This window comes from Vigna umbellata, chromosome 8 (genome assembly GCF_029865625.1).
Source record: "Vigna umbellata cultivar VRB3 chromosome 8, Vumbellata_1.0, whole genome shotgun sequence".
Taxonomy (NCBI): Eukaryota; Viridiplantae; Streptophyta; class Magnoliopsida; order Fabales; family Fabaceae; genus Vigna; species Vigna umbellata.
Window position 1 is genome coordinate 48,392,217 of NC_142172.1, and position 20,452 is coordinate 48,412,668.

General features: G+C 31.3%; 2 protein-coding genes across 6 annotated transcripts; one reads left to right on the forward strand and one right to left on the reverse strand.

Moving 5' to 3' along the window:
- Positions 1 to 6,152: 6,152 nt before the first annotated feature.
- On the forward strand, positions 6,153 to 16,723 carry LOC124839656 (Ypt/Rab-GAP domain of gyp1p superfamily protein). The gene is made up of 19 exons (XM_088096225.1): positions 6,153 to 6,341; positions 6,422 to 6,577; positions 7,005 to 7,074; positions 7,279 to 7,926; positions 8,020 to 8,205; positions 8,304 to 8,417; positions 9,570 to 9,628; positions 9,853 to 9,919; positions 10,024 to 10,075; positions 10,179 to 10,271; positions 10,403 to 10,486; positions 10,605 to 11,005; positions 11,630 to 11,691; positions 12,171 to 12,240; positions 14,984 to 15,064; positions 15,149 to 15,250; positions 15,791 to 15,915; positions 16,172 to 16,289; positions 16,395 to 16,723. Exons 2-19 carry the CDS (start codon positions 6,528 to 6,530, stop codon positions 16,548 to 16,550), a joined length of 2,538 nt encoding a protein of 845 aa, XP_087952351.1. The 5' UTR covers positions 6,153 to 6,341; positions 6,422 to 6,527; the 3' UTR covers positions 16,551 to 16,723.
- Positions 16,724 to 16,937: 214 nt separating this feature from the next.
- On the reverse strand, positions 16,938 to 20,255 carry LOC148194862 (Plastid-lipid associated protein PAP / fibrillin family protein). 5 transcript variants are annotated; one of them, XM_088096233.1, is made up of 11 exons: positions 19,891 to 20,104; positions 19,750 to 19,803; positions 19,553 to 19,627; positions 18,872 to 18,991; positions 18,460 to 18,651; positions 18,230 to 18,313; positions 18,044 to 18,136; positions 17,896 to 17,949; positions 17,722 to 17,801; positions 17,364 to 17,471; positions 16,938 to 17,199 (listed from the first exon to the last, which is right to left on the reverse strand). In XM_088096233.1, exons 1-11 carry the CDS (start codon positions 20,101 to 20,103, stop codon positions 17,118 to 17,120), a joined length of 1,155 nt encoding a protein of 384 aa, XP_087952359.1. In that variant the 5' UTR covers position 20,104; the 3' UTR covers positions 16,938 to 17,117. The 5 variants fall into 5 exon arrangements, with proteins under 5 accessions (XP_087952359.1, XP_087952357.1, XP_087952355.1 ...); XM_088096231.1 differs by having other exon boundaries at positions 19,731 to 19,803; positions 19,891 to 20,033; XM_088096229.1 differs by lacking the exon at positions 18,872 to 18,991 and having other exon boundaries at positions 18,460 to 18,566; positions 19,731 to 19,803; positions 19,891 to 20,255.
- Between the last annotated feature and the right edge of the window lie 197 nt (positions 20,256 to 20,452).

Consider the following 20,452-nt stretch of genomic DNA (forward strand, 5'->3'; position numbering starts at 1 on the left):
TTTTTTATCACAGATTTTTATATTTTTAAATAATATTACTCTGAGAAATAAAAGTAAAATATATTTTTTTAAAATTTAATTTTATTAAATGATTAAGTAATAGAAATCACAAAAGAAAAAAGACTATATAAAAAAATAATACTTTAAATATATTATATTCTTTAACATATTATTAAATATGTAAAAATATGTTAAAAAAAACTTTTAATAGAATTAAAATGTGTATAAGCCCAAACACTAAAATAATTATTTATTTTAAAAATCAATTAACTTTAAAATAAATATCAATATTATTATTTTTAAATGATAGTATTTTACAAACTAAAACTAAAATATATTTTTTAACGTTAAATTTTATTAAATGACTATATAATGAAATATCATAAAAAAATAGTAATATAGAAAAAATAATTAATATTATAGAAATATCAAATGACAAAAAAATTAACAAAACGTTTATTACGAGAAACTTTTCTAATATCATCTTTTATTATATTATAATAATTAATAAATATTAGTTTAATTTTTACATAATAAAATATAACTAATAAATAATTGATTAATAAAATAATTTTATGAGGCAACAAAATAAATATAAATAAAAAATTATTTTAAAATAAAATAAGTAGATAAAAAGATAAAATAAGTAGATAAAAAGATAAAATAAATTATATACACATATAAAACAAAAAAATAGAAAAAAAGATTAAAAAAAATAAATATAAAAGTAAAATAATATTCATGAAAAAATAAATATAAATAAAAAACAAAACAAAATAAAACAAATAAATAAAAAATAAAATAATTTCCATACACGTATAATAATAAAAGAAATATAAATAAAATAAATAATAATAATATCAAATAATTAAAAAATTAATTTGTAAGACACTTATGAATAAAATAAAATAAATATTAAAATAATTTTTTAGTATTTTTTTTTATGTTATAGTAGATAATAGATTTTTTAAAAAACATCTATCTAGAATCAAATAAACGAATTCTTCAAAAATATTTAAAGAAAAAAAATGTTAAATAAAATATATTTATAAAATCATAATATTTTTTAAGTAAAATTTAAATATTTTTTATTTAATAGAACCATCGGTTAAAAACTTCAAGAACATACATTGTTATACTTCTCAATTTTAATTAAAAAGTTACTTTAATAATTTATTTAATATAATTACCGCGTTGTTTCAGGGTATTAGACGACTACCATTTAAAAAATTTAAATAATTAATCATTTTATAATAAACTTTTATAATTACAGTTGTATGTGTTTGTGGCGGTTCAAGAAAGTGGAAAAGTTTGAAAAAGAGTGCTTAATAAAAACTAGGACAGTGTTAAAATTAGTACAATTCAATTTAAAATTAGTATAGTTAGTAGTTCAGTTTAGTTTATATTGTAGTTTAGTACAATTTATTATAGTTTAGTTCAGTCCAGTTTAATAAAACAAAAGACAATTCAGTTCAGTTTGTTTGAACTGTTTTACAATTCAGTTGAGACAAATTAGTTTTTAGTTTAGTACAGATTTTAGTAATGCAGTACAGTTCAGTTCTATTTGCCTACTCCTATTGCCGATACTTTGTTTACCTACTAGAGACGTTTTTGCGCATGACAACTTAACCAAAAAAAAATATGCGTAGTTTTTCATAAATAATCGTTGGCATTTGAATCAATAAATCGACTATTAATAAAATGAGATCCACGATAAGTAAAATATTCATATAAATATTATTTCAATTATAATTTGACTTTACCTTTTCTATTAATTCAAAATTTAATAATAATTTTTAACTTAATCATCCAATAGTCTCATACAAACATCCTATATATACGATAGAGGAGAAAAAAAACTTAAATGACGGATATAAATAATTGAAATCTGAAGAAAAACTTTACAAAAAGAAGTATAGTTTCACGGGAACAAAATTAATTATCATATTCAAAATATTATTTATTTTAAAGACCTCATAAATACATATATTTAAATTTCTTTTATTTTTAAACTATATTTAACTATTAAATATAAAAAAAATTCCAAATCAGCAACTAAATATGAGTTTACAGGAACAAACTCGAAAAAAAAAATTAAAAATATTAATATACTGAAATAAATCGTTATTAAAGTCTAAGAATAACCATGATTAATCTTTTAAAAAACAATAAATTTTAGAATAAAATTCTATAAAACTAAAAACTAAATGTTGTTGAAAAACAAATTGAAAAAAAAAACCAAAAAGCTAAAGAAATTTAACCATACATTTTAAAAGCAACACATTAAATAACTACAAAATAGTTTTAGATAATGAAATATTATTTCAACTCCAAACGTTACACAGAATTTTTAAAAATCCTTGCTTTTTATGGGTGTGTATTTTTGATTTTTTTATTCTAGCATTAATATGCATTAATCATTGTCAAACTAATATTTGAGCACACGTATAATATTATTTTAATATAATTTACTTTAAGTTATTATTTCTTTAATGACGCATTTTTATTATTAATTAACTGTTATTTTACATGAAAATCAAACCAAACAACTATAGCCATAACTTTAAGAAATCTCGAGATAAGTTAGAAAAGAAACATACCTAGGGATCCGAGAATAATAATTGTGATCATAACGTGGCATTGTAAACATCTGACGTGACCTATCCACTTTTCTTTTCTTGTTAAATGTTTTTTTTACAAGTTTTACTTGTCAGAATAGTATTTAAGGATAATCATATTTAATAATTTTTTAATATTATTTACACGTTATTATGTGATTTAAAATTATTTTTTAATTAATAATAATAATCATAAATACCAATAATCAATAATAACAATCATAAATATTAATATAATCAATCACATAACAATACGTAGACACAGTATTAAAATATGATCAAAATATCATTATCTAATATTTATAATCTCCAAAGGAATGCAGATGACAATTTTAACGGAGAAAATTATATAATTAAAAATTATTATAATTAGATTTGCTATTAATATTATATTAAACCGTTCTACATGTATGTACGTTTACTTATATGTTTGTCATCAATGAAATCTAAAAAAACATTTAAATTTAAAAAAATTAAAAAATTTATGTTTGACTTTTAGAAAAACAAAAATATATGAAATTCTTTTCTATAATTTTTAGAGGCACACGTTCTATACTTAAATAATTACTCATTCATATTAGTTAAAATTTTAAAATTTGTATATTTCTTTCACGATCATGTTAGTATATTTGTTTATAACGAGAATTTAAGTTTCACTAATGAAAAAGTGAAAAAACATTAAAGTAAAAGATCATTAGTCCATTATTTTTAAATTTCTAATAGAAAAAATATCAATTTTTTATGCAATTGAGTTAAGATGTTATTAATGTTGTATTTTTTTTATAAACCTTCTCAATAGACCAAAGAGTATATATTTATACAAAATTCATTTATTTATTGCATCTATTTATGTTTGATAATAATAGAGAATACTTAAAAAAGCAATGATAAAGTGAAATGTATTTACATTTTGTATATATTATAAGGATAAAATATAATAAAAGAATGAGTTTTGTATTTTTAAAGAAAAATAATAATAATATTAAATTATTAACAGTATTATAAAATAAATGTTACACTTTTTCTCAAATTTAAGCAAGGTGAACAAAATACGCATAAAGTGATGTGTGGTGGAGGTGCGTACAGTGGTGCATTACACACATCACGGCATGACCAGTGACGTGCCGACAGCCACGGAGGGATGAAATGGTAAATTCACAAGTAAATGTTTCAATTTTTTATAAATATAAATATTAGACGAAAAATAATATTAGAAATGAGTTTTTTTAATAGAAGAAATAAGTATCATAGAACAGTAAATTCAAAATTATCTTTTACAAGTTCATTAGAACACGCAAGTTTGACTTTGTACATGTTTTATTTTAAAAAACGTAAAACAATGGGAAGATGACTAGAAAAGTTCGTTTGCTTCTTAAACATTATTGGTTTTATATATTAAACATTTCATCCCTTAAACATAATTTCAAAATTAATATTTCATATATATATATATATAGATATAGATAGATAGATAGATAGATAGAGTTGGTTAGAGAATGTATATGCCATGACTAAATAATAAAAAAATATGTATAACTCTTGCAATAAATATTTTATAGAGATTAACTGTATAATGTAAGGCTTTCTATAATTGAAATAAACTTATTTATTTGATTTTTCTTATAATTAAAATTAGCTTAGATATTTTACTTAAGTTTTGTTATCCAATATTAAAAATTGATGAATACGTTGACTAACTTAAATTATATATGTATAATATTATAATTATGACCAAAATATTCATTTATTTTACTAAGCTCGTTATAAAGATATTAATTAAAAACTATAATGTCAATATAAATATTTGAACAAATAAATAGATTAAGTATCAAAATTATTTAAAATATTAACTTAAAAACAGTAAACAATTGTGATAAAAATATAATTACAAAATTAATAAATTATTATTGTTGGTAAATTATAAATTAATTTACTTCTAATGTACTCAAACTTGTTTTGCTTATAAGTGAACACAATTTAATATGACCCATTTAGAAAAGAATTATATTATTCTAAATCCAACCCAACGCTCGGAATCTTGATTAGTTCACATATTTGAATACATTTAAACATCTTTATAAAAATATATATAATTCTTAAAAATAAGAGTAATTTTACTAATATTATCTTCAAAAGTACTTCTAACGAATGATCTGAATAAAATTATATAATATCCAAAACAACGCAATCGCAATATTAAAAATAGGGTTTCTTCTAATCAGGAGTGGTTCTCTAGCCAATATTTTATTCTCTAAAAATTTTCAGTAGTACAATAAATTACTGAATACTTGATAAGTTGATTTAATTTGAAATTTCAATGATTTCTTACGAGGCGTTACACTAGTTTAATTTAATTTGAAAATATTTTTGACGATTTTGCATTCAAGAAAATATCTTGAACATCTAAAAAAAAGGAAAAAGAAACCATGCTCGGAAAGATTTAAAAACGAGTTTTGGTATATAAATTAAATCGATTAAACTTCTTAGCTTGATTCCTTTTAAAAAATATTTAACTTCACGAATACTATTTTTGCGAACACACGATGCTGATATATTGGGTTAAATATGTTTTTAGTCTTTAAACTATTGACCGTTTTTTATTTTCGTCCCTCTTTCAAAATAAGGTATAATTTGGTCATCGTTCTTTTCGAAACGTTCGTTTTAGCACCCTTAAAAATTTAGTCCTCATTTAATCAACAAAATGAGGACTAAAACGAACGTTTTAAAAAGAACAAGGACCAAATTATACCGAGACGAAAACTAGAAACGACCAAGAACTAACAACATATTTAACCCTGCTATATTTATATTAATATATTTTAATTATAAAAAAAAAACAAAAAATTGCTTTGTAAATTGTGAAACGGTTTATGAATTAGTTTTCTCAAATTTTAACACTTTATAACGGTGTTATACTATTTATTAGGCTGTTTTCTTTATGCATTATTGAAATGATGTTAGTTAAATCTTTTGGTATTCAATAGCCTCAAGGGACGAGAATTTGGAAATCGTATTCTCGGCATTCAATAACCTCAAAAGACGAGGGATTAAGGAATTAATATTTTTACGTATTTTATAAACTTATCATATAAATACAATTTCTATCTTCACACCACACGTTACAAACAATCCATTGATGAAAAATTAAAGCGTCTAACTCTTCAACTAATCTGCCCGAGTTATTATATATCTTTGATATTTAATTTTGATATCTGTAATTTTTTATAATAATAATAAAAAATCCTCCATAACAAGGACGGCTTTAAAAATATTTGTTGGCCATTCCACAACCCAATCGTATTCTAGAAAAAAAAAATATATCGAAAATGTTATATTATATGGTTTGGTGTCGGTGTTGAAATTATGGCAGGCGGTCCACCCGAACCGCACCACATTTTAGGTTAATAAGGATATATTAAATGAATTATCATCATCATCATCATTATTATTATTATTAATATTATTATTATTATTATTATTATTATTATTATTATTATTATTAGAAAGGTGAAGTTGATTAGGAAGAATTAGAACCTGGTCAAAAAACTGGAACAGCAGTTTGATTGTAGATGGATGAGGAAAGAAAAGTGAAAATGTGAGGAAGCGAACTGAACGATACCACACCGAACCTTTTTAGCTTTTGGAGCGCTGCGTGAGTGTATCACGCAGCACATGTAATAATAACGTGACGCCATTTTCGCTCTCTTCTCGCTGAGTGTGCATGTGCTCTCTCTCTCTCTCTCTATATCTCTATATCTCTATTGTTTCTCTCTCTTATTTTCTACTCTGCTTGTATTTTGTAGCTTACTGCCACTAGCTTGAACAGACTAACTGCACAAATACGCATTCGCTTGCTCGAATTCGAGGCGAAGAAGATCTTGTTCTCACCTTCGCCGATCCAATCTGCAAATGAAGCCTAACAAAATCGTAAACCCTCTCATAACCTTCGAACACAAGAGGTATTTTCCTCCTTCATTCTCGTTTTATGTTAGATCCGTCAATTAACGCTTCATTTCACTCTTTCATTTGCTTTCTAAATTGGCTTGGACCACCACGCGACTTACCGTTGAATTATTGTTTTTTTTAATCGAATTAGTGGACTGTGGAGATCGATCTTGGTCCTTTGAGTTTGAGTTGACGCCGGTTGCGTCTTGTTTTTTCTTCTTTCTAAGTTTGTTACTTAGTAGTGAGTAGTGAATAGTGATAATCGTTTGAGGTAATCAATGCGGATTGCTATGGAAGTGTGTTGTGTGCGGAATGTGTTGTCGTTTTTACTTCGGAGTGGACGTCTGGCGATTTGAGTTGTTTTTTTGCTTAAATTTGTTGCTAGAGTCGTACTTATTGTATGTTTGTTTTTGAAAATTAATGCGTGTTTGGTGTGAACAGGGATGCCTATGGGTTTACTGTGCGGCCTCAGCACCTGCAAAGATACCGTGAATATGCTAACATATACAAGGTCTTGTTATGCTTTGGATTTATGATTCCAGTTTAAGCGTTTTAAGGAAGGATTAGGAGAATGTTGTGAAGTAAATTTTACTTCCAGTAAAACTGAAGAATTCGACTAAAAAGTATTCAGATGTCATTTGTGCGCTACCTGTTGGTGGGAATTCTTGCTACTTGATGTTGTTCCAAGTGTAACACTTTTTTACTGCAATTTCAGGAGGAAGAAGAGGAAAGGTCAGATCGGTGGAGCTTGTTTCTTGAAAGACAGACAGAGTCTACTAAATTGGCCACAGACGGATTAGTTGTTGGGGATGGTGAGAAAGTTTTGCGTGATGAAGTTGCAGAGCCAGAAGCTGATCCTAGCTCGGAGAAGGGTGTTCATGAAGCAAGCAACCGGATACCAGATGATTCTGAGAATGCAGCTGAAAATGATAGTCAAAAGGAGGTACCAGCGACTGAGGAGGCAAAAGTTCACAGAGTCCAGTTGTGGACTGAGATAAGACCAACTCTACGAACTATTGAGGATATGATGAGTGTTCGAGTAAAGAAGAAAGCCGGGTCAGTAAAAGATGAAAGGATCAAGAAATACATTTTAAAAGATGACAAGATTATTGAAACTGAAAAGTCACCATTGCATTCTGATGATGTTAAATCACCAAAAGGACTATTAGAGGAAGACTCTGAGGAGGAGTACTATGATGTTGAGAGGTCTGATCCTAGTCCAGATATGCCTCTTGCTGATGGCACAAATGCCTCTGCAAATGGTATTACCACTGATGCTGCACCACCAGAGGCTTCGTTTCCTTGGAGAGAAGAGTTGGAAGTTCTGGTTCGTGGGGGGGTACCAATGGCCTTGCGGGGAGAGGTATTCATTATATATTTGAGATTTGCGTTTCTTGCAAGGCTTATCTTATTTTTGGTTTGTTATCATACCCTCTTGTTTGTTACTGCATTTCAGCTTTGGCAAGCTTTTGTTGGTGTAAAAGCAAGGAGGGTGGAGAAGTATTATCAGGATCTGCTAGCCTCGGAGAGTGATTCTGAAATTAAAACTGATCAGCAAAGCTTGCAGTCAATTGACAGTAATGGGAAAACAGGTGGAGATTTTGTACGTATGCCAGAAAAATGGAAAGGGCAGATTGAGAAGGTATTTGCATTTGATATTTCGACCTCACTGTTCTAAATACTGTGACATTAAGTATAAGTTTCTTGTTAGAAGTCTATAATTATTTCTTGTATGTGCAGGATCTGCCTCGAACATTTCCTGGTCACCCTGCTCTGGATGAGGATGGTAGAAACGCTTTGAGACGATTGCTTACTGCATATGCTCGACATAACCCCTCAGTTGGTTACTGCCAGGTCCTTGCTTATACTATTTCCCCGCCCTCCCCCCCCTCCTTTTTTTTTATAAAATCTGTTTTCCCTTTCCGTCAAATATAACGAGTGTTTATATTAAACATATGTACGGCTGACAAGACATAGATAATTGATTCAAGTAACTTGTAAGTTAATGAGATACCACGGTCCAATGAATCAACAACAACAGACATCTAGGTTACCTTATTTACACCATTTAAAAAAAAATACAAATTGCCTGCTTGAATTTCATCACTTTTAAATGATGAGTCAAGGATTCCGGTGGCAACTTTAAGAAAATTCCTAAGTCTTGCAAAGCCAAATTTGCCACTGATTTATCCTGCACTACTCTCTGATGTAAAACACTCGTATAATTTTATGAAGTGATACTTTGGACCAATCATTAACCTTTCACGCTTTCACTTCCACAAAATGTACTGTTGGTTTTTGTGTAGTTTTTGACTTTGAACCAACGTGTTTCTCGAGGCTTGTACTTGATAATATGAGTTGAAGATAGTCTGTGTAACTGGTACAATACAGTATTGAATCAACTAGAAGAATGATTTATTACTTTGAGAGAAAGTACAAAAGCTGTTCATGGTTACTAACTACAAATGAATGCTGTTCATTTGTAACCAATAACTGAATCTGTAACTACCATCTGAAAAAGAACAAACTAGATATTACAGTTGGAAAAACATATATCTCTCACGTACAGAAATAGCATACTTGATAATGATATCCAAAACACAATGTCTATTGAGAAAGAAAGACCTTTTGGTCTTGAAATATGTACAAAGCACAGCAGGACTGTTTGATACATGTGTATTCTCTTACTGAAACCTTTTATTGAAATTGTGAATTTATTTGAAGAATTGGGAACTATTTTTGTGCGTAACACCTCTGGCAATAGCTGTTTAGAGGTGCATGCCTGACTACAGTTGTAAATTGCCCTAATGCCTTGCAGGCAACTTTCACATGTATCAGTGAAGTGATGTGCATGATTCATCAATAGTAGTGAGCTGTCCTGTCACATAGATACTTAAATAGTTTATGCTCATCAGTTACTATATGCACTCTCACATGTACATTTCATGTATTCTCATGACATGTATAGCCCACTGATTTAACTTGTTGAAATAATTTATATTGCAGGCCATGAATTTTTTTGCTGGCTTATTGCTACTTTTGATGCCTGAAGAAAATGCCTTTTGGTATGTCCCTAAATGACTGCTTGAGTAGATTTAGAGAGTATATGGTGAACTTTTCAAAGTAAATTATGAATAGAGCATCATTGTTATAACTGTCGAATGTTTGGTGAGCATTGCCTTCAAGGAATGCCTGACCGATTGCTTTATGGTTGCAAGGCATCTATAGCCGCTATTTGTTTGCAAATTGAATAGATTTATGTTTAACCACTGATTATGGTTTTCCTCAGGACCTTAATGGGCATTTTAGATGATTATTTTGATGGCTATTATTCAGAGGAAATGATAGAATCTCAAGTATTATTTCTTTACTTTATATACTCTTGATTAAATTAAATATTGTATATAGCTGTTATTAAACATTAACATATATTCCTTAAAATATATTATCATTTTATCAGGTGGATCAACTTGTTTTTGAGGAGTTGGTGAGGGAGAGGTTTCCCAAATTGGGTCTGTATACTATCTTATTTCATTGTCTTTGAACTCACCAAGTGAGTTTTGTTTTTAGTGTTCCGTTTCTCAATTGATATTTTCTTGTGTACCTAATTTGCAGCCAATCATCTAGATTATCTGGGAGTGCAGGTGGCATGGGTTACCGGTCCTTGGTTCTTGTCCATTTTTGTGAACATGCTTCCTTGGGAAAGTGGTCAGGTTTAATGTTCTATCTATTGAGTAGTGTAGCTTAGTCTTATTTGACAACGTTGTCATTGTCAAATGAGCATTTCCATGCATTTGTTTGACCTTCCTTCTCATCTATTGTCATTATTTGGACTTCAGTTCTTCGAGTGTGGGATGTGCTTCTTTTTGAAGGAAACCGAGTCATGCTCTTTAGAACTGCAGTTGCTTTAATGGAGTTATATGGTACTGGCTAAAAAATGTTTGTTGTTTCATACTATATAGAGTATTATTGGAAAAAGTAAACTAGCAGTGCTTAAGCCGTACATATATTAGCAGATCTTAAATTTATAGTGTCTCGTAGGTCCTGCATTGGTAACAACAAAGGATGCTGGAGATGCAGTTACTTTACTTCAGTCATTAGCTGGCTCCACATTTGACAGTAGTCAGCTTGTATTGACCGCTTGCATGGGTTACCAAAATATAAACGAAACTCGGTTGCAGCAACTGAGGAATAAACATCGGCCTGCTGTAATAGCTTCTATTGAAGAAAGATCAAAAGGGCTTAAAGCTTGGAGGGATTCCCAGGGACTGGCTTCAAAGCTATTTGGTTTTAAACATGACTCTAAAACAGAACAATCGACCGATATGCAAGTGCTTGACAGCTTATCTCGTACAGAATCTGGGTCCACTAATGCAGATGAAATTCTAATTAGTCTGACTGGAGAGGGTGAGATAGATTCTGTTCCAGATCTTCAAGAGCAGGTCATTTTTGTCTTTCCCTTTTACCCTTCTCACTTTCTATTAGTCTGTGATATGGTTAATGGTGCATTTACTGCTACTATATATATATGGTTCTCAAATTACTAACGCTTAAGTTAAAAAAATCAAAGTTGATAAAGTCCTAATATTACTTTTGGGTACCCACTAATGACTGCATTTATCTTAAATGACCCCTTAAAATTCAGTGCGGTTAACAGGTTATTGAGGAGAACTTTGGTTGTCCTAACTGGTGTCTAGTTCAATGTCTATACATCTCTTATCAGAGTTGCACAGGGTTTGGTATAACATTGTTAATGCTACATGTTTCGATATGGTTGTTGGTTTTGTTTTACTTTGCAACACCGCTTATTTATTATCACACATCTCATTTTGAAAAATTTAATTTTAGGAAAACAGTAAAGGGATTACAACCTGCAAAACTAGGACAGTGTGATTGTGAGACTTGCTGTATGAATTTCTCCATTCCCCTCTACTCCCTCTTTTTCTGTAAAATAAAAGTAGGTTGAAACCTTTATTATCAGTGAATGCCCATCTACCCCAATCAAAAAGGTGAGGAGCTAATTAATTATAGCATAGCATTATTCTCACGTTGTGAACTCCATGCAGGTTGTCTGGTTGAAGGTTGAACTTTGTCGACTGCTAGAGGAGAAAAGATCATCCATTCTTAGGTACTTGAAATCTGAGTTTTCTTGCAGTCTTACAGCTGTTTTTCTTTTTTCCCTAACTAGCCTACTCTAAATCTTATACCCAGTCTCATAAAGTATTGACTATGATATATAATTATAAAATTAGTACTTCAGTCTATGTTATTACAACGGTTGATTTGATGTGCTGCGAGCGAAGTTTAAATTTATAATTTCAGTTTCAGACATTTTTTAATTTGTTTAAAATCAATCTCTAAATTTTAGAATTTACATTATCTCATTATAAGGGTTATAGTAAACTATTCTATTTTCATTTCATATTTCATACAATGTATCTGTGCACATGTGAATTAATGCACAGATGAAATAATTCTCTCCATTATAGTTTGTTGTTTGGGAAAATTCATTTTAAGGCTCTATTAGGCATGGACACAGTGATTGATAATGTCAATGGATTTTACGCATATAGCATTTAGTCCTTGAAAGTTCCTCCTTTTTATCAGGGCAGAGGAGCTGGAAACAGCATTAATGGAAATCGTCAAGCAGGACAATAGACGGGAACTGAGTGCGAAGGTAAGTCATGACTGCACATGGGATTTTTTGCTTTCTCATCACGCTGTTATTGCCAAAGTTACTCTACAAGGCAACATTTTATTATGAAGTTCTTGGAAATTGTATTATGCAATCACATCTTAAGGCTAATAGATGAATTTTCTGAGCGAGATCTACATATAGACTTTCTTCACAGCATAATAAAACAGAATACCGGTTCCTTGGTTCATGCAACCATTTAATTAAATAGTACTAAACTAATGAGTAATGAGGTGCTAGTAGTATCTTATTGTTTATTGATATCAAAGCTGCAGAGAGTTTTCCTTTCTATCCTTCCTCTAAAGTTGTTCTGAGTTCTACCCATTGCACAAGAGACTTTCCTCTCCCATTTAACAATTAGAAGTTGCTCAGGAAGAGATTTGCACATCCTGAAATTTGCTCTTACAGCCTGGACTTTTCCAGGCCAAAGGCAAACTGATTTTTCTTAGGTATTGTGGATTTCACTGTTGTCAGTTTGCAGAGGAATATTAACTGTAGTAGGTAACACATCAGAAGAAGAAGGATCCTTAAAGTAAAAGGAAGACTCATTCAAAGTGACATATGCAGAAATAAAATAGCAATTAAGAGAAGGAAAGATACACTTATATCCTTTTTGTGATTGAGTAAATCCTAAAAAAAACACATTTATGTGATTTAGGAGATAACTTATCAAAGACTAAGACTAAAATTATGAATAAAACATGTAAACTCAAACTTTAATTGGTAAGGGATGTAGAGATGCATGAGGAAATAAAATAGAATGAAGAATTTTGTTATTTAAAATTGAAGATGAGATGTGGTTAAAAAAATAGTGGTAAGAATAGCATCATCCCAAAAATGTTGAGGAACCTTTCCATGAATTAAAAGTGAGTTGTTTCAACAAGATACCTATTCTTGTGCTCAACCACACCATTTTGTTGAGGTGTATAAGCACATGAAATTTGATGAAGAATGACATGAAAAGCCAAAAAATGTTTAAAAGAATAGGAAACGTATTCACGATCATTATTACTTTGCAAAGTTCGAATAGAAATCCAACTAGTTTTAATTTCATTATAAAAGGATTGAAATATAGAAAATAACTCAATGATTTTTCTTTAAAAACAACCAAGTGCATATGGAATAATCATTAATAAAAGTAACAAAATACTGAAAACCTAAATTAGGCTTGACAATACTAGGTTCCCTAATTTCAAAGTGAACTAATGCAAATGGTGACACAACACAATGTGATACACTACGAGGGAAGGAACTACTACAATGTTTCCCAAATTGACATGACTTACACAACAAATTAGATAAATTGGACAAAATGGGAAAAAGTTGCTACAATTTGGCAAGATTGAAGAAGAGATAGAGACTCCATAAATGTGTCAACATGTGTAGAAGGGTGGAGTTGATAAAGGCCATGAGATTCACATCTAGTGCCAATTATCTATCTTGAACTCCGGTCCTGTAAACAAACAAAACATTTGGTAAAAGAGATAACACAATCAAGAGAACCTAATGGATAATAAGTTAAAGGAGGACCCAAGTACATAAAGAACATTTTCAATGGTTAAAGATGGAAAAATATTAATACTACCAACACCATGAGATAAGACCCTAGACCCATTCGCCATTGTAACCATAGGTAAATTATTCGAAGAGGATAAAGAAGAAAACAAAGATTTGTTACCAATAATGTGATTTATGGCACCTGGGTCAAGAACTAAGGTCCAAAGGAAGAAGGTTGAGTTAAGCCAACAAAAGATTTACATGTGTGTGCAACAAAAGTAGTGTGGAATTAGAGTTGTGACAATCCTCATGGAGAGAGAAAACCCCTAAAAGAACAAGGTTCTCCAATCAAGGCAACAAACACATATTCTGAAAGAGGAGAAAGGGGCAACTTCAACGCAATTGATCGTTGTCCAAATGATATGATCTTTGTCCAAGAAAGAGTGCACTCGTTTCTAAATTTGATTCCTCCTGTAAAAACAAAGAAAATCAAAGAAGAATGCGAAAATAAGACAGAGATGGAGATGCCACAATCTAGCATATTAATAAGTCAACGAAAATTCGCTACAAACAAAAATTTCAATCTTTGTTAAGAACCAATGTTCTATGATAAGAACCAAGAGAATTCTTTCTCAATGAATTCAAAATTCAAATATTAACTAGTGATAAAAATATGTTCTTGAGGGCTTCAAAGACACCTCTCATGTTCTATTATTTATATAGATAAAGAGTTGATACAATAGAGAGATAGAAGGTCAAGTCACTGTCCTAGACTGTTAGGTACAATGATTAGAGATAACCCAACACACTACCCCCTATTTTAGTCCTACTGACTACACTAACAAGTAGACAACTATCAATAGCTTTAGGCTCTAAATACCACGTTGAATATAGTAAAACTAGGTATAAGATTAATCTCCCTTATGTCTAAAACAGACATTGGTAATATATTTATAATGAAAAATGATACAAGTATATATGGCAATCAAGCATATATATGATAAATAGAAGATATGGTTAGAAACAATATAAAACAATATCAAAAGTTTATGTTTTCATAATTAACATAAAACGCAATATATTTAACAATACAGAATTGAGTGAAAGGGATTATGTGATTCTAATTTGCGAACTGTTAGCATCTGACAACTATAGATTAGATGTCCTCTAGGTTGAGATATAATTTGTTATTGAGAATTTAAAGCATGTAAATTCTTATTTTCTTCAGGTAGAGCAACTAGAAGAAGACATTGCTCAACTTCGGCAGGCACTTTCCGATAAACAAGAACAAGAAACTGCTATGCTTCAGGTATAACTTTTGTCTGTCTATATTCATTATTATTGAGATAAAATATACTGTCTCTTTCTGTGACTGAGAGTTTGCTGCCTATAGGTGTTGATGCGAGTGGAGCAAGAGCAGAAGGTGACAGAGGATGCACGTCGATTTGCTGAGCAAGATGCAGCCGCACAAAGATATGCTGCCCAAGTCCTTCAGGTTACCCATTTCCCTGTTTCATACTGTATCTGTCTAGTAATACAATCTATTTACCTATCTATCTCTCTATATATATTAAAAAAGCATAATCTGATTTGGACATCATTGTATCATAGTGGCTGGCGATAACAGAATCTTTGATATATATTAATTATTGTGGCATGGGCTATACTTGACTGCCTCCAGTTGGAAGAAATTGCATCCTATTGTTACATTTTAGTCAAATAGGCCGGATGTAGTTGATCATGTTTGATTCATTTTTTTTTTTTTTTTTTTTTTTTTTTTTTTTTTTTTTTTTTTTGTTTGCGGTGGGGGAGGTGGTGTTTGTGATTGCACTGTACTTGTTGTATTAAGCATTCTTTGATTCAGCTCCATTTCCTTGTATAGGGCCTGTTCTGAAGACACTGATATTTGTAAAATTCTATTATGGTCATCTATGTCAAGACCAATGCTTTCATATACTGCTATATTATATTTTGACTGGCAAGTGGTGAATTTTGGTACCGCAACATCTCACAGTGATACATATTATACTGGCAGGAAAAGTACGAAGAAGCAACTGCTGCCCTTACTGAAATGGAGAAGAGAGCAGTTATGGCAGAATCTATGCTAGAGGCTACACTGCAGTACCAGCACGGCCAAGTTAAAGTGCTGCAATCTCCACGGTATATTTAATTTTTAAGTTTTTGAAATATCTATATGGCACGTACAGTATTTTATTTTTTTTTGGTTTCAACATTGTTTTCTATTTATTATTTTTATTTCAAAGTTTTGTCTCCACCCACCAAAATAAAGCAGCTTTCTTTCCTATTTGAGGAAATGTCGAAAGGTGCAGTGGTAAATGTTGGAAAGGAAAATAAATGTTTGAAATTACTTATGCACTGTATGACGAACTTGATTTGATGTCATGTTGATTTATAGATCACAGTCTGAATCCCCAGTATCGAGAAACAGTCAAGAGCCTACAGCGGAAATCCCTGCTAGGAGGATAAGTTTGCTTTCTCGTCCATTTGGACTTGGATGGCGTGATCGAAACAAGGTTGGCTTCATCAACCATTGTGGAAGACACAATGTTTTATCAAAATATTACACTTATACGATCACTATTTTGTAGTTGATAACCTGAATGTGTTGTCTGCAACAGGGAAAACCCTCTAACGAAGAACCAACTGAGGGAAAACCCTCTAATAACTTAGAAGAGCCAGCTGAGGGAAAGCCCAGCGTTGAGGAAAAAAATACGATCTACCAACAAGAAGGCATTAAAGTACAGGATGAGAGTAGGAGTGAAGTCATTGCCTAGATTTTCTGTATGTCATTCTCAAAACGGTTTGACGAGTAAGAAGTTAGTTCCTTCTTCCTTGTCTGTAATTTTTGTTTAGGTTGAACATATAATTTCATATTCATTAATTGTTTGTTCTTTATGATGTCATCATAGAATAATAGTAATTGCAAAGTGAACGGGTTTATCTATAATCGAAACTTTCTTGTGTGCGTGCGTATGTTGAACCTGGGATTCCACGGTTGTTCCATAGAGTATATTGTATGTTCGGATAGAGGACTGATAAAAGAATCCAGCGTGGACTGTTGAAGTAAACCGTTCCTATTTTTGGATAAAAGAAGATTATATAATTAATTTTTTCTATGAACATTAAATTGAAGAGTATAAAATCTTATCAGAATTATAAAATCCCCATAACGGCACTAAAAAGAATTAAAGCCGAGTTGAGACAAAACGTTTAGTGAACATTAAGTATATCCTTATTTGTATTTAGTTTACGATGCCAATAACAGTTTAATTCACAATCGATTAGTCTTCACTTACAAAACCTCTCATACTTTTAATCCTTGTAGACAATAACATGTTACTTCATCTCAATGCATCCGTACGAACATGTACGAAAAGAATATTATTGTATCCCCGGCTAACTCTGAGCTTTTCGTCGCTGTATCTGCAAAGGAAAACTCAACTATTAAGGGATAGAGAGAAAAAGCCAAATCTACTCAGTTTTTAGTTTTTAAAAGCTACTTTATAAATGAATTTTCGAAAACTTAAGGGAGCTTTTTGGTTTAAAAATATATACTAGATGCATTAACAAAGAATATGCCATCTTACAGAAGCTCCAATATAAACTTGTTTTTCACTTCTAGGGGATATCCGAATGGACCACCAATTATTGCTGCATCATCCATGGTAACGTCATACAGTCTGGAGCCAGTTTTTCTGTCAAGTTCAGGGAAAAATATTTAAGCATACATTAAACATTCCCTAGTTCTAATATTATTTCTGTTCTCTCAATTCTTGAACTTTAAGCTTATCCCTATCCATGGCTGAATCCGAAGGTTCTCCACTGTTACTCTACAGCCGCCACCGAAGGATGGTCCCTTCATTACCACTACATACCTTCAAATTTTCTTTGTTTTGAGAATCCTCTCACATGAAAAATAGTGAACATGAAAAAATAGAAACTTACACGAAATTTCCAGTCATGGAAAACTTAAGCCCAAGCAAGATATCAACCAGGACCTTTATTCTTCCATCCTTCCTGATAATCTGCAAGGCCCATCATTATATATACAATCTGAATATGTGAGGCAGCATATGTGGAGAACAGAGGTAACGTAAAGGTGCAAGATGAATCTGATACCTGCTTACCCATCAGCCCATTGACTGCATTCTCTATCCAACTATCTGTTACAGTCTGCAGGTAGTAAATTGTTTAATAGGAAAAGACACTTTGCAACAAAAATGTACACATTTTAATGAGCTTCAATCAGTATTGACAAAAAAATTACCTGTGAATTCCACATCATCTGCCACTCACCCTCTTCTAGTTCTGGTTCTTCTTGACCACTGTTCTGCTTTAAGGAAATAAGTTCGTCTATTGCCTGTTGGAATTGAGAATGTCAAAAACATTTACAATTGAAATATCCCAGTTGTGTTTATAAAAACTATATAAACAACTAAATCAGCTTTCTGACCTCTTTAATACCCTTCCCTGAGGAAATGGCTGTCAACAACTTTTGCCTTGGTTCAGTTTGCTTCTGTAACACAAATGTTGTTCCCTGCACTAAAGATATGTTGCTAATAATTCTCAGAAATATAAAAAAATATAGAAATACTTCCATGTTATTGACAATTAAGCACTTTACTCGAGGAACGGAATTAAAAGACTACTAGAACGATGTTTACACTGAAAATGCCTAATCACCTTATTTCCTCTCGAGATACGAAGGTTTCCCGAATTCGACAAATATGTGGTGTCTAACCAACCTTTTGCTTCATCTCCAAGTAGCTTAAATGGAACTGGATATGGAACTTTAAACGGAAGAAATTTAAAAGAAAAAGCAGCTCTGTCAAACCTAAAAAGGATTCTTTTTCCATCTTCAATTGAAGCTGCCGCCTATGTAAATTGAAAGACATAAAAACAAGAACTAAAATAACTAAGGCCCTCTTTAGCACGATTAATTTACTAATATGAGCTATAGGCAAAGCCTCTTAAGCTACAGGGCCTAATGGGTGTTATGAAGTTACCAAGTGTTATAAAAATAGAGTAAAAAGTTAATTTTTACTCAGAAATGAGTATTAAATTTGTAACTTCAATTTAAGTTATTTCGTATTACCTCCACTTTGAGCTCACCGATAGCATCAGAAAATGACACAATATTGCATACGCGTGGATCATTTGTTCGAAGATAAACCTCTTGAAATACACTAAAAAAGTCAACCCCTACGAAGGTTCTCTGAAAGAGCAATATAGAAGAATACCACATTGAGACACATCATCAAGCAATTTACAGAGTATGTCTTGAACAGGTCATGTCACTTTTTCTGGTTGTAGCTATTATCAAGACGAGGTGAATTTCAGTTATATGCTGCCTTCCCGTTAGGGATTTAACAAAATGTCTATCAATATCTATGAAGAGTGTTGGATAATTACCTAATGACATGGTCGTTCGAAGAATCAAAGATAAATCCATGTATTCCAAGGTGAGGATTCTTTACACAAGGTTTGTCTTTCAAAATAATAACATAATGTTTAAACGATGAAACGGTGAAAAATACTCAAATTGAATTTTTTTAATACGATCTAAATCACACAATCAACAACAAATTCAATTTAGAAAAAGGCTGAGTGAGCCAACAATTGGCTGAAATGGCAGACAGTTATAAGGCCTCGACTTGTGTATTTTTTTTTGTTCAAAAACCCTAGTTACCATAATTAAAGCATTAGGTAATAAAAACATAAATCGAAGCCAATAAACCCTTATTGCGATATCCAAGAAGCAAAGGCGTGTCGGAACCTGAATAGGCGATGCTGTTCCCGGTCTTGTGGTGAAAATTAGCTGCCAGCGACCCTCGATCAAACTGGAGTTTGTCTGCATAATTTAATTTCATGGATCAACGGAGAAAGACACGATAATGGAGAGATTGTTTACAGATATTTATAGAAAGAAAAAATAACGATGAGGAGAAAAGTACTGAAGTATTGAAGACGAACCGGATCGGGTACACCTCCCAAACGTTCGAGGACTTGAACAGCACGGTCAACAGCCTGATAGAGAAAAAGAAAAAGGAAGAAAAATGAATGGTGAATGGTGAATTGGGAAAGGAATTGAAGAAAGGTTGAAGAGAGTGCGACATTGAGCTGCTGAGGAGAAGAAGAACGTCCGCGTCCCTGGATGCCAAGAAGCGCTTCGATGAGTGAGTTCTCAGATTCAGTAAACGATATCTGTTCAACACGAGAACACCCAAGCACGAAGCGATCCTTCAATGGCTTCGGAGAAACAAAAGATGAAGGAGAAGATGGAAGAATTGATTGGTGAAACCCTAGATTTACGACATTCAGAGCCATTATTATAGTTGCTGCATTCATAAGAGAGCAAGCTCGAGCTTCCCCCTTTTCTGTTATGTGCCCAATAGCTTGGCGCCAAGAGCAACTTGCATACGTGGCAAACCAGCAAGGAAGATATAGATAAAATATCGCTTCACTGCACCACTTCCGCTATCCACACATCCAGATCACTGCACTTAATGTTTCTTACAAAGCCATTCATTTTTATTACACAATATCTATATGGATATTCTAAGTACAAAAAATATCTACGACTAATTTATTTAATCTTAAAATGTTAAATGTTATAATCTACGTATATAATATAGTAACTCGTTTACGTTTGATGTTGTTCAAAGGGATTTTATAA

What these genes read in the sequence shown, in the direction of transcription:
- LOC124839656 (XM_088096225.1), top strand. Translation starts at nt 6,528, where the DNA reads ATGAAGCCTAACAAAATCGTAAACCCTCTCATAACCTTCGAACACAAG. An exon ending in CAATGGCCTTGCGGGGAGAG is followed by an intron (nt 7,927 to 8,019) that starts GTATTCATTATA and finishes ACTGCATTTCAG; the next exon opens with CTTTGGCAAGCTTTTGTTGG. An exon ending in CCTGAAGAAAATGCCTTTTG is followed by an intron (nt 9,629 to 9,852) that starts GTATGTCCCTAA and finishes GGTTTTCCTCAG; the next exon opens with GACCTTAATGGGCATTTTAG.
- LOC148194862 (XM_088096233.1), bottom strand. Translation starts at nt 20,103, where the DNA reads ATGGCTCTGAATGTCGTAAATCTAGGGTTTCACCAATCAATTCTTCCA. An exon ending in CTTCTCCTCAGCAGCTCAAT is followed by an intron (nt 19,804 to 19,890) that starts GTCGCACTCTCT and finishes TTTCTCTATCAG; the next exon opens with GCTGTTGACCGTGCTGTTCA. An exon ending in TCGGTGAGCTCAAAGTGGAG is followed by an intron (nt 18,652 to 18,871) that starts GTAATACGAAAT and finishes CAATTTACATAG; the next exon opens with GCGGCAGCTTCAATTGAAGA.